This window comes from Marmota monax, unplaced genomic scaffold (assembly GCF_021218885.2).
Source record: "Marmota monax isolate L192 unplaced genomic scaffold, Marmota_monax_Labrador192_F-V1.1 WCK01_AAM20220418_F8-fsc00013, whole genome shotgun sequence".
Lineage (NCBI taxonomy): Eukaryota > Metazoa > Chordata > Mammalia > Rodentia > Sciuridae > Marmota > Marmota monax.
Window position 1 is genome coordinate 2,479,756 of NW_026692202.1, and position 14,627 is coordinate 2,494,382.

A 14,627-nucleotide genomic window follows, 5' to 3' on the forward strand; every position below is an offset into this window, starting at 1 on the left:
AAGGGGATAGAGTATGTCAAGTGGCGTGAGTGCCATTACAGATCCATCCATCTAGCCAGTTGTGGACATTTATTTAATGCAATGAGATGCACAGAGACCAGGCCACTTGCTCAGAGCCACATGGGAGGGCAGCCTCGGGAGGAGACTGCATGCAGGTCTTCTCTCCTGGTCCTTTGCTTGTCCTCCCAATGCTACCTGTAAGCATTGCCCAACACTGGTTGGGAGGGGTGCACCCTGTTTCCCATCTCAGAAGGCTGACTGCACCAAGTGGATTTCACCTGGGTCACCTCTAGCAAAGAGGTCAGGGAACAAACCAAATCCCAGTCCCCTTCAGTGAAGCTGCAGTGGAAACCTCACTCCAGAGAGGTGCATTCTCTCTCCTCCTTCTGGGTTCACCTTTGTGCCACGGCAACACTGGTCACAGGCAGGCAGAGACAGCATCCAACCACCTGGAGAACTTTATCATCTTTAAAACCCCACCCCACCAGGCATGAGGCCCTGTTGAACCTGGTATTTTAAATATTATAAGAAATGGCAGAGCAGGAAGAAAGAAGTGAAGGGGAAGTTGTTGACTCATGGGCACAGAGTTTCTGTTTTACAAGATGAAAAGAGTTCTGGGCATAGACAGAGGTGATGAGTGCATAACGTTAGGAATGTCATTAATACCACTGAACAGCACTTTTAAAAATAATCAACACAGGCCAGGCATAGTGGCATATGCCTGTAGTCCCAGCAGCTTGAGGGGAGGCTGAGGCAGGAAGATTGAAAGTTCAAAGCCAGCCTCAGTGACTTATGAGACCCCTGAGCAACTTAGTGAGACTCTGTCTCAAATTTTTAAAAAATCAAAAAAATAAACAGGCTGGGGATATGGCTCAGTGGCTAAGCGCCTCTGGGTTCAATCCTTGGTACCAAAACAGCAGTAACAAAAAAGTCAACATGGGCTTTTGGGTGAAGTGGCAGAGGTTATGTTGTTTTGCTCCCATTAGTGGTATGATTGGTAAAATAAATAAAATTGGTTAAGGTGGTAAATTTGATGTTTCATATATTTTGCCACCATAAATATTTGGGGTAGGGGAGGAACTGAAACAGGCTCTCCTGGAAGAAGAAAGAATAGAAGTGATGGAAGGCATTTTAGTCCAGGTCCCCTTGCAGCTGCTGGTCTTGCAGTGTGAGCCACAGGACTGGGACATTGGGGCGGAGCTTTGTTCTTTCTGTCACAGCCAGGGGCCACACAGACAAAATGAGCTCTCTGGATCTCCAGCTGAGCAGTGGAAAGGGGGTCATTTGCAAAGGAGAATAAATTGTCAGTGGCAAGTTCAGGTCTTAAGAATCCTTGCAGAAGGTTTTGATGGAAAGGTTAAAGAAGAGTGCACAAGTCCTGCAGCAAATACCAAAGCCTTCATTTATTTTCTGACACCCAGGACCAGCAGAAGCCCAGGGTCCTCAGAATGTGGAATAGAGGGGTGGAATCGGGGTGTGCTCGCATGGAGGGTCAAGTCCTAGTGCTCCCACATGCACTGGGGAAAGCCATCAGTTGTGTGTTCAACCATATCTTTCAATAAATTATGATGTCTGTACGTATGTCAAAACATTGAGCTAAAAGGGAAAAACACAATCTCTCTCTCTCTCTCTCTCTCTCTCTCTCTCTCTCTCTCTCTGTCTCTCTCTCCCTCTCTCTCACTCACTACTGAGCCAGCCCTTTATTTTATTCTGAGACAGGGCCTTGTTAAGTTGCTTAGAGTCTCAGTAAGTTGCTGCAGCTGGCTTTGAACTTTTTTTTTTTTTTTTTTTTTCATTTTGGTACCAGGGATTGAACCCAGGGATGCTTAACCACTGAGCCACATCCCCTGTCCTATTTTGAATTTATTTAGAGACAGGGTCTCATTGAGTTACTTAGTGCCTCGCTTTTGCTGAGGCTGGCTTTGAACTCATAATACTCCTGCCTCAGACTCCGAGCCACTGAAATTACAGATGTGAGTCACTGTACCTGTCAACAATCCCTCTCTTTTTTTAAGGACCTCCAGAGGAAAGCCTGAGCTTTGTAGAATTTGAAACATATTTTTACTATATCCAATAATTTATTGGATCCCACTTCATTGTAAAAGGCTAAGGTTACAATCTTAGAGATCAAGGAAGTTATTTACTCAGTACTCATAGTTTAATGAATGAATGACAGTTCCAATTAAGATATTTTAATTGCTCAAGGCTCCTAAATATGAGATAGAGCATATGATATTGAATCATGTTGACTACCTTGATAACATAGAAAGTATCAAGAGTCAAATAGAACAAAAAGACAAAATATTCTTCTTTTCCAACATATCATGTAAAATAATTTTGTATATTTTTTAAAAATATTTTTTTTGTTGTAAATGGATCTTTTTTATTATTTATTTATATGTGGTGCTGAGGATTCAACCCAGGGCCTCACACATGCCAAGCAAATGCTCTACCACTGAGCCACAACTCCAGCCCTCATTTTGTATATTAAAGATGCAAACACCCAAGACTCCAGGAGCAGAATGAGGATGTTAGTGAACGTCCAGTGTGCTTTCTACTTGTGAGAGCTCCTTGTATGAAGGAGTGTGGAGGAGGAAAAAGAGCCTGTAAAAGAGGCCAAGTCGTAAATTGTGCAACAATCTGAGTAGAATGATGAAATGTCACACTGTCCCACTCTGTCCCACCTGGGAGGTAAATCATCTCTGTCTAGCGTATCCACACTGTATATGCTACCTGCCCATTAGGCACTTAGTAGCCATCTGAGTTTTCAGAACAGTAGTATAGTATTGTGGTGCTGGGTTCAAACCATTAAGTAGTAGCCTTATGGTATACCACAATGCCAGTGTCATTCACCTCACTTCATCTCGTCATGTATGATTTTATCCTGTCACATCAGCACAAGAAGGGTGAGTACAGTACAATACAATTTTGAGAGGGAGATGAGAAAGAGGAAAACCACATTCCAATAGCCTTCATTCCAATATGTTATTATATTAGCTTATTATTCTATCTTTATTATTGCTGTTAATCTCTTTTTTATTAATTTCTTTTAGATATTGGTAGACTTTTATTTATTTATATGTGGTGCTGGGAATCGAACCCAGTGCCTCACACATGCCAGGCAAGTGCTCTACCACTGAGCCCCAGCCCCAGCCCTGTTGTTAATCTCTTACTGTGCCTAACTTATAAATTAAAATTTATCATGGGTATGTACTTATCAGGAAAACAGTATGTACGGCACATGGCACTGTCTGTGGTTTCAGGATCCATATGGATCTTGGAATGGATGTCTCCCAGATAAGGGGGACTACTGTACAGAAGTACTGTGAGGTTTCCTCAAAGTCAGGATGTCCATTTAGAGCTGAAACTTGTAAGGTGTCTTCTATTTCAGGGACTCGAACAGTTTCCTAAGGACCACTTTCAATTTTCCCAAAGTTTATAAAAGACTCCAAAGCATGGGGGCTGTTTAGGAAACAGAGCCAACTGTGTGTGGGGGGGTCCCACCCACGTTTGCCTTCCCCTGCTTCTTTGGAGTTCCTGTGAGCCTTGGGGTAGAGGCTTGGCAAAGCTGCAAGATGACAGGGAAGGTGGCCGTGGACCCTGCTCTCCTCTTGACACTGAAAGTGCATTTGTTATTCCAAACAGCCAACTCAAAATTGCCTTTGTTTCACATTTTCAAAGGGGGAAAAAATCAATCTACAGCTTAGAATAAAGTCTTATGTAAACCAGAAACATCCGGGAGGATGAAAGAAGTTCAGGTGTCAGGAGTGAAAATTATGATTGGTTTCTGTGCATCTCATTAGGGAAGAAAAGGTACAAATGTACTTAAGTGGACCAGAGGGGGTCAAGGCTGATCCTAAGGCTGAGCCATCTGAGCTAGAGACAAGCTCTAAGAGAAAATCTATACTGGCCAGAGACCAAGTTAATGGAAAATTTAATTGAGGCGAATGAAATGCTCAGCCTCTTGGTTGTGTGGCTGGGTGCCCTTTGAACCAGGAAGGCTGGGCCAAGAGGCCACAGAGGGCCCTAAGGGGGAAAAAAAAAAGAGGCGCTTATCTGCACAAACAAGGGGCGGGACTGAGCCCGGGAAAAGAAAATCAGAGCCTCCAACAGAGCCTCAGCCAGAGGCTGCACCAGGAAGGAGGAAATCTGGCTTCTGCCACCAAGAAGTCCCCTCGAGGTCCATAGCAGAAGGCCCCGCAGCTCCAAGCGGGTGCTGGGAACCAGCAGTCGCCAGAGGAGTGTGGCTGAGGCTGCCTGGTGGCAGGGACAGGAGCGCCCAGGTAGGAATGGAGGCACCTGCTTGTGGGCTGAGTGGAAGAGGTGTGGCTCCAGGACACCTGCTTCCTCCTGCCCTTGCCTCTGTTTGCTTCTCTCCTTGCAGGTCCCCTGTCCTGTGCCCAGGAACCTCCGGGGCTGTGCTCTCTAGGTGGTGGCACCTGGCTAGCATCTGGTGATAGTTACTCACAGCTCTTGGAATCTGCCAACCGTTTTGCTGCCTTTTCTAAGGTGGGCTTCAGGGCTGGGGGTCTGTGCTGTCACTGCCACCACCCCTGGTTCACACGAGGAGCCCTCTGGAAACAGACCAGAGAGTCTGGGCGGGCCGTGGGCTGGCTGGGTTGAGCAGCCCTGCTAAGGGTCAGGCCATCGATCCTGGGAAGGGCAGGGCTCCTGGCCTGGGGGAAGTGGCAGTGATGGCCACAGGAGGAGGGGTTGCTCTGCGCAGCTTCCCCCTCGACTGGGGAATTATGACTGAAGGGGGAGGTCAGTGGGGGAGGGGGAGGAGTGTGTGAGTGAGAGAAAGAGGGAACTCGTTAGAAATGGGGAAGAATAGTGTTGAAGACTCTGGAATGTTTTGGTGATGACTGGCTAAAATAGTATGATGGGAGAATAATTTTGCAATTGGTGATATTATTCCATTTTAGGGCTTCACTTGATTAGAGAATAAAAGCAAAGTGCCAGTTTAATTTTTTAAATGACGGCTCCCTTCCGTGTGAGTGGTCAAGTCTGCATGCTGACTGCTACCTTTATTTATTTTGTTGATTTAGTTTCTCTTTTCTTTTTTAATGTGGTGCTGGGGATCAGACCCAGTGCCTCACATGTGCTAGGCAAGCGCTCTGCCACTGAGCCCCAACTGCAGGCCCTCTGGGTGCCAATTGTGAAGAGGAGTTGAGCTTGGTCTGGAGGGCTGGAGGTTTATATGCTGGGGACATTCTCTCCCAGCTTGGGGACTTCCACTCTCTCTGCCCTTGGTTTTCTCCTTCCTGCCCTTTAACCCTTTGGAAGTTCCCTGCATCCATGTGGGCCACCCCCACTCTCCAGCCAGCAAAACAGACCTCCATTCCTGGGAGGTCCATCCCCACTTTCTACCCGGGACATTGCAGGGGGAGGGAGGCAGGGGGGACACCCCACTACAGAAACCCTGGAACCCTGTTCCCCAAACAGGGAGGTTGTGACTTTTGAGCACACGGGTGTCCCAGGAGGCTCCGGTGGGTTTGAAGTGCCGTGAGTGCTCTTTGGCCTCGCGGATAGGCACACTTTACACAGAGCAGTCCACCGGTGAGCAATGATGACAAAGAAAGGCCAGGCTCTCCCAAAGGTTCTCAAGACACTGCGCCCTGAAATGTGGCGGATTTCTGTGCACGGGGACACTTGTGTGATGTATATTTAAGCATGCTCTCTCTTGTGATCATGCAAAAGGCAGATTCTTCCTTGCTTCTTTTATTCCTGGAGGAAAGATGGGATGCTTTGTAGGCGGCATTCTTAGTCTTCTGGATGATGCAGGGATTGCAAGAGAAAGGCTCCCGCTGACCCTGCCTTGCTCAGCCAGCATTTTCCTTCCAGGGGAAGAGGTGCCAGGGACATAGCACAGCTTATTTCAGATGAGAGGGTCTTGTAAGGATCTGGGAGGAAATGACCATGAACATCCTGACCTGTCAGCCCTGTGGTTTTTGTGGAGCCTGTGTGTGGAATTTGGATTCTCCACGGGTGCTGGTGCTGGATGATTCCAGGTCTGTTGGCCCCATCTGGTGTTCAGTCTCCAGTCAACCACAGAACTGCTTGAAAAGTGTGGTTCTTTCCAAATACAGATTTGCTCCTTTCAAACAAAAAACAAAACCAACTTTTAATAGTGAATTTAGATTATAAATATGTCCCAGTTCAATTAAATTCTTAAGCTACTAGAGGTTCTGCATACCTATAATTCATCTACCTGTATGTTAAGTGACAGTGAGTTTTGTACAACATAGAGGGTATGTATACAGCACTCATCTTTTAAATTGAATCAAGAGGGATTGGAGTTAGATATAAAGAAGAACTTTTCCACCGTGCTGTAAGATTTGTAGCCCAATGGCTTGAGTGGGAGATAACATCTCTTTTGGGGAGCTTTTAACTAAGGGGCTCAGTTGTTGTCCTTGTTTTACTCTGTAGACAACACCCTTGCCTGAAAAGAAAGACTGGATTCAGCTCAGTGTGTTTCAAATGTTAACAAGCCACCTTCACAATTTTTACTAGCTTTGAGTGACACCTTTAGCAATGTTAAGACATTTCTTTCAATTGATTTATTCTTTTAATTTAAGCCTTTATTCGGCTCAAGCAATGAAACATATTGTATCAGTGAAATTGGTTTGATGGGGCTGGGGGAGTGGGCTCAGTGGTAGGCCCATGTGAGGCCCTGGGTTCAATCCTCAAGCACCACATAAAAAAATGAATAAATAAATAAAATAAAGGTATTATGTCCATCTACAACTATAAAAATAAACAAATATTTTTTTTTAAAAAAAGACATTGGTCTGATGTGCTCTTTACATTTTATTGATAGACATTAAAATACACAACTATCAAAAATAACATTTACCTGTTGTGAAAGTTCAAATTTTATTCTACAAAAGGATGGATGTTTAAATCTTAACCCCCAGTTTAAATCTTAATCCCTGCATATGGGGACTTACATGGAAATACGGTCTTTGCAGATGTCACCAAGTTGAGGTCATGCTGGATTAGGGTGGGCTTTACTCCAAAGACTGGGGTCTTTAAAAGAGGAAAATTTGGAGACAGACATAAAGCCCGGGGAGAACACAGGAGGGAGGCAGAGACTGGTATGCAGATAGACCCTGAGGACTGGGGGAGATCTCCAGAGGCCAGATGGAGGCAAGGAGGATCCTAGAACCTCTAGAGGTCGCTGCCCTTTTGATTTCAGACGTGTGGCCTCCAGAACTGTGAGAGCAAACCTCTGTTGTTTAAAGCCACCCGCTTGGTCGCGATTTCTGCAGCCCTAGGAAATGCCGACCCGCTGTTCTACCTAAGGTCCGTACACTGACCCACCAGTGGGAGGCGCTAACACTTGGGGGAGCGCCGGGCTGGGTGCTCCGTGACCCCGCCCCAGATCAGTCACGTTCACACTCAGTTATGACGTAATTAGAGGTTATGACATTAAAAGAGGTTAGTGCTCCTCTTTATCAGTGTGAGAAGGTGCTGTGTGAGCCAGGTTTGAAGGGATCCATTCTGAAAGCCATCATGTCTGTGCATCTGAGCTGGCTGTTCATACCTGTCTATCCCGGAGCCAGAGTCTGGGGCGTGGTGATTGGTCTCCTAGTTGTACACCTGGGCATACTTTGCCCGGTGGAGGGCTATTGCTGGATGCTCTCTGGGGTTGGTTTTATCTTGTGATGAGTCCTTTCGGATTGTAGCCCAAATTGACTGGCTTTTATTACCTTTGGCTCAGCAGTTTTTAAACCAATAAGTGCATGTTCCTACGCTCCCCATTCCCACATTTTGTCATAGGAGAATGCCCTTCCATCTGCATCTGTATTTTCCAACCATAGTGCTGAATTATCCGCAATCTCTAACTTGAATTCTCAGAATTATGTAGGCATATTTAATACAGACTTAAAATGTTAAATAAACTGAAAGTGTTTTTGGTAAATCTTTTTTCATTGTTTATCACAAGTCTACATGAAGAATTTGTAGGTAAGCCCCTTACAATACAAATTTCAATGCGTCTTCTGTGTAAGGGTAGGCTGACTGTTAACACGGACCCAAATGTTTACTCAGTAAATATTTCTCAAGCCCCCCTCTAGGCCAAGTACCATGCCAGACATTGCTGTGCTTCCTCACTTGTACCAAACCATCTGCCATATGGAACCTGGGAAGGATTGGTGTCCCAGATTATGAGAACTTCATAAGGAAGGAAACTTAAGGACAGCCTCACTGCTTGCTAGCTTTAGAATGGTGCTGGCCTATAGTATGTGCTCAATAACATCAGTTTCCCTTCCTGTCAATTCATTCCAGAAGCAGCTTGGTATATGGCTCCATAGCCAGTTCTTTTTTAGGATACTGATGGCTTAGGACCCATTCATTCTGATGGCTTAGGACCCAAAGAGAGGAGATTCAGGAGAGGCCATCAAGACAGAAGTGCAGAGTTCCAGGTCTCCAAAGATATCCTGCAGCACTTTACTAGATGCACCACTAGCATACACCCTTAAGCTTTCACCTCACTGGGTCCTAGTGCCCCCAAAATGCTGTCCCATTCTCTTGGGATAGTATTCAGAGCCTGCAGTCCATGAAGCACTGGGCTCCTGACAACATCTTTTTTTTTTTTTAATAGCTTTTTGAAATGTAATTCACACAACTTTCCCACTTAAGAATACAATTCAGGGGGCTGGGGTTGTAGCTCAGCAGTAGAGCTCTTGCCTAGCATGTGTGAGGCCCTGGGTTCGATAAATAAATAAATAAATAAAAATAAGTCATTCTGTTCAACTACAATTAAAAAAAATTTTAAAAATACAATTGAATGGCTTTTGCCATATTCATAGAGATAGGTAGTCATCAGCCAAGTCAACTAGAGAGCATTTTTATTACCTTAAAAAGAAGCCATATACTCTTTAGCTATGCGCCCTACACCCTAACCTCAATCCCTAAGCAACACTAATCTCCTTTTTGTCTCTATAGATTGCCTATCCTGGACATTCCATATAAATCGAATCATGAGGTAGAATCACCATATGATCAAGCAATTGCATTCCTAGGTATACACTCTAAAGAAATGCAAAGAAGTGTCTATACAAAAACCAGTATATGAATATTTATGACAGTATTATTCATATTAGCCAAAAAGTGGAAACAACTCAAATGGCTATCAACTAATGAATGGGGGGGGGGGGAAATGTGACATTCTATACAAAGGAATATTACTTGGGCACTAACAGGAATTAGTTACTGACACCTGCTACAGTGTGAATGAACCTGGAACACTATGCTAAGTGAAAGAAGCCAGCCATGAAAGAACACATATTAAATGATTTCATTTTCATATTGTTCGATGAAAGTGTATAGAAATACAATTGATTTTGTTTTCTGCGATCTTGTTGAACTGATGTGTTAGTTCCAATAATTTTTAATTAGATTCCTTAGCATTTGGTACATATAAGAGATACTTTTACTTTTTCATAGCGATCAGGAAGCCTTTATTTTCTCTTTCTTACCCAATTTTCCTGGCTGGAACCTCCAGAATGATATTAATAAAAGTGGCAAGAATGGTCATCCTTGGCTTGTTCCCACTCTTAGGGGGACAGCATTCATTCTTTCACCATTAACTATGATGTCAGCTACAGGGTTTTGCAGATACCCTTTGTTAGGTTGAGGAAGTTCCCTGGTTTGTTGAGTGATTTTTATCATGAAAGCATTTTGGATTTTGTCAAATATTTTTCTGTATCTCTTGGGATGATCGAGTAGTCTTTGGGTTGTTTCGGTTCTTCTGTTGAAATGGCTTGTAACATTACTTGGGGATGTTAATCAACATTGCATTCCTAGGACAAATCCTTCTTGGTCAAGGTATATAAATAAATCTTTTTATATGTGGCTGGGTTCCATTTTGCTAATATTTTCTTTTGAGGATTTCCTTATCCACATAAATAAAATGTTGGTCTATAGTTTTCTTAGGATGTCCATCTGGTTTTGGCATCCGGGTAACACTGGCTTCATAGAATTGGTTAGAAAGTTATTCTTTCCTCTTTCACTTTTTGGAAGAATTTGTGAAGAATTGGCATTATTGTTTTTTTCCTTTCCATGTTGATAGAATTCACCTATAAAGTCATTTGGGCTTGGACATTCTTTGTGGAAAGTTTTCATTTTATTACTAATCCAATCTCTTTATTTGCAGTATGTCTTCTCAGATTGTGTCTTTATTTTTGAGTCAGTTCCAATAGTTAATCCCTTCCACCTAAGTTACATAATTTACTGACACATGGTTATTCATGTATCCCTTAATAATTTTTATTTGTCTAAAATTGGTAGTAATATTTCCTTTTTCATTTCTGATTCTAGTGATTTGAGTTGCTGTCTTCTCCCCTTTTTTGGGTCAGTTTAGCTAGAGATTTGTTAATCCTAATGATCTTTTTGAGGAATTGCTTTTGGCTTCATTATTTTATTGAATGGCTTTTGGCTCAAATCTTTGTTATTTCCTTTTTTACTGCTTGCTTTAATTTTAATTTGCTCTTTTTTCCTAGGGTCTTAAGACATTATTCATTTGAGATCTGTCTTGCTTTGAAATGTATTTATAGCAATGATTTTTATCTCTAAGCACTGCTTTAGCTCACGCCCCCTGTACTGGGTTTTATTTCCTGTCCAGTTCCATGTGTCTCCTCAACTGTGAGAAATTCTGCTAGTTCTCCCAGTTCTAATTTTTTCGATACCTTCATTGTGGGAGGAATCCAAACACGGAGAAGACGTTTGGATCTTGTGGCCCCAATGTGTGTCTCCGTTGCTGATCTTGGAGTGTTGTCTTTTTGTTTCTGATTGCATTTTTTGGGGGGGATATTAAGATCTATTTTGATGATGTTTAATATACAGATAATTATTGATGAAGCTGTACAGATGTGATTTTGTCTGGGGTGGGAGAAACTAGAATAATTTCTTCCTCTTTCTATTTCCATTATTTCTCAAGACTTTGTTAAAAAACAAAAACAAAAACAAAGAAATCATCACTTGGGCCACAGATATAGATCACAGACAGTTTAGCAGACTTCAAGATTGAGCTTTAAAGGATTGGAAAGTCCTGATGGACTTGGGGAACGGATGTTGGGGTCCGCAGACTCTTCAGGTCCTCCACCCCACTGCACATTAGACTGGCTCTTTGGCTCTCATGAGCAGAGTCTGAAGAAGACCCTGGGTTGTCCAATCAGCATTTGTGTCCTTGATGTATTAGATCTGAGCATTGGGGAGGAAGCACTATTAACCCATGTCACAACCCCAGCCAAAGCTGATTCTCCCAACTGTGAGACCCAGTGACTCCTGTTTGATCTATCCTGGGAATCTTGACCCCAGGAGTGGGGCAGTGGTGATGGACAAGGGGGAGTGAGCAGGGAGAGGTGACCAGCCAGCAGAGACTACCAGATGGGAGGAAACGGGGACAGAGGGTAACGCCAAGAGGCTTTGGTTTGGATTTTATTTCCAAGTCATCAGTAGCCAAGATAATAACTTTTTCCCTGTAACCACGAAGGACACATCTCCCACTTGCTACTAAAATACGCTTTAAATGGCGAAGCCTCTGTCTCCATCTGCTGACAGTGTGCCATTTGGAATGAATCAGTGGAGTTCATTTCTCCTCTCCCACCCTCGCACATAGAGGTGACCCTGCTGCCAGGGCAGGCAGGGCTTGCCAGGAGCGAGGCTCAGGTGGCTTCCTGAACTGCTCTGATGTCTCTTCTCTGTGCTGCTTTCCCACTCAGCCAAGACGGTCACCACCGAAGAGTGCCTGGTGAGCCCCGTGGCCATGAACCGCTACAGTATGGACCCCTCCACCTCTTCCTTTGGCCACAGGGGCTCCTTGCCCACCCCCTCCTCACTCTACTGTAAGAGGCTGAACTCTGGAGATGGCCATTTTGGGGGAGGCCCTGCCACCACCACCAGTGGTCCCCATACCAGTCCTGTGTCCTCTGGAGGCCCCGCAGCACCTGGACTGAGGCCCCCAGCCTCCAGCCCCAAGAGAAACGGGACCTCTCTTGAAGGAAACAGATGTGGTAATGTAATGCATGCGCTGGCTTTCCTTTGGCTTTGCCTCCTCTGCTGTTAACCTGGGGACACATTCTGGCGGGGGAGGGAGGAGGACATGGCTGTTGGTACATGGGACCACTGAGAGATTAGAAGTTTCCAGAAGCCCCTTGGTGGATTTTTATTGTTCTCAAAGGTGACCAGTCTCAACTTTTGACTATCAGCAAAGACAATGGTGTTTTAGGACAGACTTGTCTGTGGCAATAGATCGACTCCAAAATATACGCTGGCTCAAAGGCCATCAAGGTTTTTGTTCAAGAGTCCAAGATGGCTGTTCTTAGTTGCTGTGTCCTTCTCAAGACAGGGACCCAGGCTCTGTCCATTAGGTGTCTCTTCCATTCCCTCCACCTGCAGGCCACAGGCATCTAGTGGATGAACAGGGACAAAGGGAGTGGAGAGGGCAGAGCCGGGGGAGGAGCCTGGAAGGGAGGCACATCACTTCTGCTCACTTCCATTGACAAGAGCCGGTCATTTTGTCACGATGAACTGTGACGGAGTCTGGGAGCTGTAGCTCTGTGCCCAGGAAAAAGAAGAATCAGACTTTGGTAAAGAATTGTCTCTTTCATGGTAGGTGACACTTGCATACGTGGGCAGAAACAGACTTAAGCAAAATTCCTACAATTCTAGTTATTTTGCTACCTCTGTCGTGCCTTCTGAAGAAAGCTTGTTAAGATACAATATGCTAAAAAAATGTAATATGCTGGGCTGGGGCTGTAGCTCAGTGGTAGAGCACTCACCTAGCACATGTGAGGCACTGGGTTCAATCCTCAGCACCACATAAAAATAAGTAAAGTCACTGTGTCCATCTACAACTAAAGAAAAATATTAAAAAATAAAGATGCAATATGCCAAAGTGCTTGGAGGGATAGAGGATTATAGGGACAGCTCGGAGGCCCTTCTGATGGATGCTTCACAAGATCATTTTCAGCCTTCAGTATTTCATGAACGAATAGCGGCCATAGAGCAGGTGGATAATCTCAAGGACACAAGTCAGAGAGGCTGGGCTGGAATCCTGGGTCTGCTGCTTCCTGTCTTCTCTGTGCCTCAGTTTCCTTATTTATAAAATTGGAATAATAATAATAGCAGCACCTACCTCTTAGAATTATTGGGAGGATTCATTAAATTCATACGTGTATTTAGTACAAGTCCTAGGCTCAGTAAGAGGCCAATAAATTTAGTGGCCATAGATCCCTTGAACAAATCTCTCAAGAGACCACAGCCATCAACTCTACAGCTGAGAACTGCAGAAGAAAGAAGGCCCCAGGCCAAGGAGGCGGGGAGTCTTCCTCTTGCCCCTCTGCGGCTGCCCATAGGTGTGGTTTGTGGCTGTCATTTGTGGCCAGCCACATTTCTCCTCTGGCCATGCATCACTCCACCAATGGCTGCCATGAGCCACACACATGAGCCACTTTGCATGATTCAAAATCCTCCACGCCCTCCCCTCAAGGAACCTCTCCCACCCCGGACTAGCACAGCCCAGCACAGGACTGCCCTGGCAGAAACAGAGGTGAGCAGTGCCCTGGGGGCAGGAGTGGTTCTGAGAGGCAGAGCACAGACCCTCTACCACGGGGGCTCTTGACATAGAGGACCCCTGCAGACCACTCCCTGATAGTGTCACCCAGAGCCATGGGCCAGGCAGAAGATTTAAGTGGGCAGAGCCCCATTTTCCAAAGGAGAGAGACAATGTTCCATTTCTAAAATTTGTAAGAACAAGAGAAGGGAACAAGATCTGGGGAACACCATCTTAAAATGAATGAGGAGCAGCCATAGGTTTGTCCCTAGAGATGACATAATGCTTGGCACATAGGAGACGTTCAATAAACGTTCATAGTCTCTGCCCTCATGGTACCCCTGATTGTCAAAACCCTCATTCTGGTGTCCCTCTGCCCTTTAAATGTTTCCTTCTCTCCTCCTTTTCTCCTCAACTCCATTCCCACTTTCTTGAGATGGTGATCACAGGACACCCTGCTGATTGGATTGATCCTAATCCTTGGAGTATTGCTACTTCTTGAAAAAGGAGATAGGTACTCTCTCTGCCACTCACATTGATGAAATATCAGGCCTTGTCATAAATGCAGAGTTCCAAGCAATGACAGGGAGGCACAGTTTGGTTAGAGAAAACTTCTGTCACTCCCTCAAGAATTGTGGGCTCCATCTCAGTCCACCAGGTAACGCTGGATTCAGAGAATTCAGGTTCCTTCAAAAGTCTCAGAGTAGCTCCCCTTCCCCCAGCCCCTCAGTGCCTCCTTCTAGTTGGGCCCGGGATGACCTCCTTCTTCATCTCACCCCCCATCTCCCAGCTATTTGTTCTCCTGGAATTAGACCCTGATTGAGTAATCTCAACAGGCAGCTACTGGAGGAGAAGCCCTACCCTCCCTCTGGACCTGGCTCTTGGAATGCCCTCTCTCCACGGGATCCCCATCTGTATCCAGGAGAGCCCCACAAGCTCAGGACTTCTCTCTCTCAAGGTCTTAGTGAGATTGGAGAGAGAGAGCCCACCAGTTCCTGCCGCCTTCCACCCTGCAAACCCATAATTGCATCCTGAATACAGGTGTGTCCTTTTTGCAACTTAGAAATAT

The 14,627-nt window shown here is 44.9% G+C and overlaps 1 protein-coding gene across 8 annotated transcripts in view; it reads left to right on the plus strand.

The window, feature by feature from the left end:
• Positions 1-14,627, plus strand: part of Scml4 (Scm polycomb group protein like 4) — a 103,194-nt gene that overhangs the window by 74,811 nt on the left and 13,756 nt on the right. For 4 of the 8 annotated variants that reach the window (XM_046430455.2, XM_058575238.1, XM_058575242.1 and 1 more), the window contains one exon: positions 11,727-12,017. The exons of 1 other annotated variant lie outside the window; for it this stretch is intronic. In XM_046430455.2, the coding sequence (XP_046286411.1) occupies positions 11,727-12,017 (291 nt within the window). Of the gene's footprint in view, positions 1-1,799; positions 4,284-4,320; positions 4,510-11,726; positions 12,018-14,627 lie in introns of those variants that run through there. 3 more of the 8 variants (XM_046430465.2, XM_046430474.2, XM_058575262.1) reach the window with 3 other exon arrangements.